Genomic DNA, 1,806 nt, shown 5'->3' on the forward strand with positions numbered 1-1,806 from the left:
CCATTTATTAACTCATGCCTAGAGAACCATATTACCATGCCAAAGTTCACCTGCCCATCCTCTCTTAATAATCTATCATTTTCTTCATTTAACAGCTGTTCAAAATATTCTTTCCATCTCTTTACAATGTCTTCCTCCTTTCTAAGTACTACACCATCTTGATCTTTTATTTGTTTGATGTGTGTTATATCTTTGGTGCTCTTATTTCTAGTCTTTGATAGCTTGATCATCTTGTTTAATCCTTCCTTTGTCCCCAGTTCATTATGCACATCATCATATGCCCTTGCTTTAGCTTGGTCTACTACCTTCTTCACCACCTTGTTTTTCTCTCTGAACCTCTCTCAGTTTTCCCTTGACTGTGACTCTTCCAATTTCTTCTTTTTCGCCTCCTTATCTTTTACAACTTTCTCAATTTCTTCACTCCACCACCAACTCTCCTTTTCTTCCCATATGATACCAGATGTCTCTCCTAGCAGCTCCTTTCCATGCCTTTTTAGTACTGCTGCGTTTCGTGCCCACCATTCTTGAACATATTCAATTCCTATATCAATATCCTCCAAAACACTCCTCTTAAACTCTCTCATTTTATCTCCTTCCCTCAGTAGTTTGTACCATTTAATTTTCTTTATCCCTTTAGCTTTAGCTTTTCTTTCCCTTTTTAGACCTAAGTCCATACATAGCAGTCTGTGTTGGGAGCTACATGGTCACCTGGGATAACCTTGCAGTTCTTGACCTCCACCAGCTTTATTCTTTTATACAGGAAGTAGTCTATCTGGGAGCATCTTCCCCCCACTCCTATTTGTTATTAGGTGTTCCCTTTTCTTTTTAAAGAATGTGTTTACTATTGCCATGTCAAAGGACACAGCAAAGTCCACTACACTCTCTCCTCGGTTTCTCTCCCCAAATCCTTAGCCCCCATGCACCTGACCAATTGCCTCATTCTCACTAACAACATGGCCATTAAAATCTGCCCCCACTATGATCCTCTCATGTTCTTCCAGTTCTTGCATTACTACATCCATGTTTCTCCAGAAATTTCCCTTCTCAACTTCTCTGCAACCAACTTGTGGTGCATATGCACTTATGATATTCAGAATCTCTCCTCCACAACCCATCTTCAATCTGATGATACGGTCATTCTTTCTTTGCACCTCTATCACCGCATTTTTCAGCTCACTAGACAGTACTGTGACGGGCCGAGAGAAAGGTTAAGACTCAAAGGCAGGAAGCAATCAACTGAGCAAGTTTATTATAGAACACTCTCCTTTATATACAGAACCTCGAGACAACAGGCTTTTCCATGTTCACAAGACAGACAATGTTACAGAGGAAAACCGGAGACATGATTATTCAGGTTCTTTTTAGTGCGAGGGAAGAGCACAGATACAAGCATAATATATACAAAATAATTTATGTACGATCGTGTGACACACGGTTGGTACATGGCTCCCCCCCTAAAAATGACATACTGTACATGTTAAATAGGGCGCCCTGATCTAGAGAGGCGAACTGTAGGTGGGTCATCTGGCAGAAGATAAGCAGGTTTTAGACGATCAATGGAGACCCAGTCCTCTTTGCCATGAATGTTTAGTAGGAATGCTTTCGGACTGCGTCGGATCACAAGGAAAGGGCCTGTGTAAGGGACTGTTAGCGGTGGCTTGCTAGTGTCGTTGCGCAGGAAGACGTGTGTTGCAGAGTGCAAGTCCGTTGGTATGTGATGCTTCGCTGGGGGCGTGTAAGTCTGGCGGCACGGAGTAAATTTTCCCACGACGTGACGTATGTGCTGGAGATTGTCGGAGGAGGTTG

At 42.4% G+C, this 1,806-nt stretch overlaps 1 protein-coding gene across 1 annotated transcript; it reads right to left on the reverse strand.

The window, feature by feature from the left end:
- Positions 1–341: 341 nt before the first annotated feature.
- On the reverse strand, positions 342–1,115 carry LOC137659246 (uncharacterized). The gene is made up of 2 exons (XM_068394278.1): positions 929–1,115; positions 342–523 (listed from the first exon to the last, which is right to left on the reverse strand). The coding sequence occupies exons 1-2, from the start codon at positions 1,113–1,115 to the stop codon at positions 342–344; spliced, it is 369 nt and encodes a 122-aa protein (XP_068250379.1).
- Positions 1,116–1,806: the final 691 nt, after the last annotated feature.

This window comes from Palaemon carinicauda, chromosome 19, assembly GCF_036898095.1.
Source record: "Palaemon carinicauda isolate YSFRI2023 chromosome 19, ASM3689809v2, whole genome shotgun sequence".
NCBI classification, from domain to species: Eukaryota; Metazoa; Arthropoda; class Malacostraca; order Decapoda; family Palaemonidae; genus Palaemon; species Palaemon carinicauda.

Coding starts and splice junctions, on each gene's coding strand:
- LOC137659246 (XM_068394278.1), bottom strand. CDS start 1,115: ATGGGTTGTGGAGGAGAGATTCTGAATATCATAAGTGCATATGCACCA. Junction 524..928: donor TAGTGAGAATGAGGCAATTG/GTCAGGTGCATG, acceptor AATATGTTCAAG/AATGGTGGGCACGAAACGCA.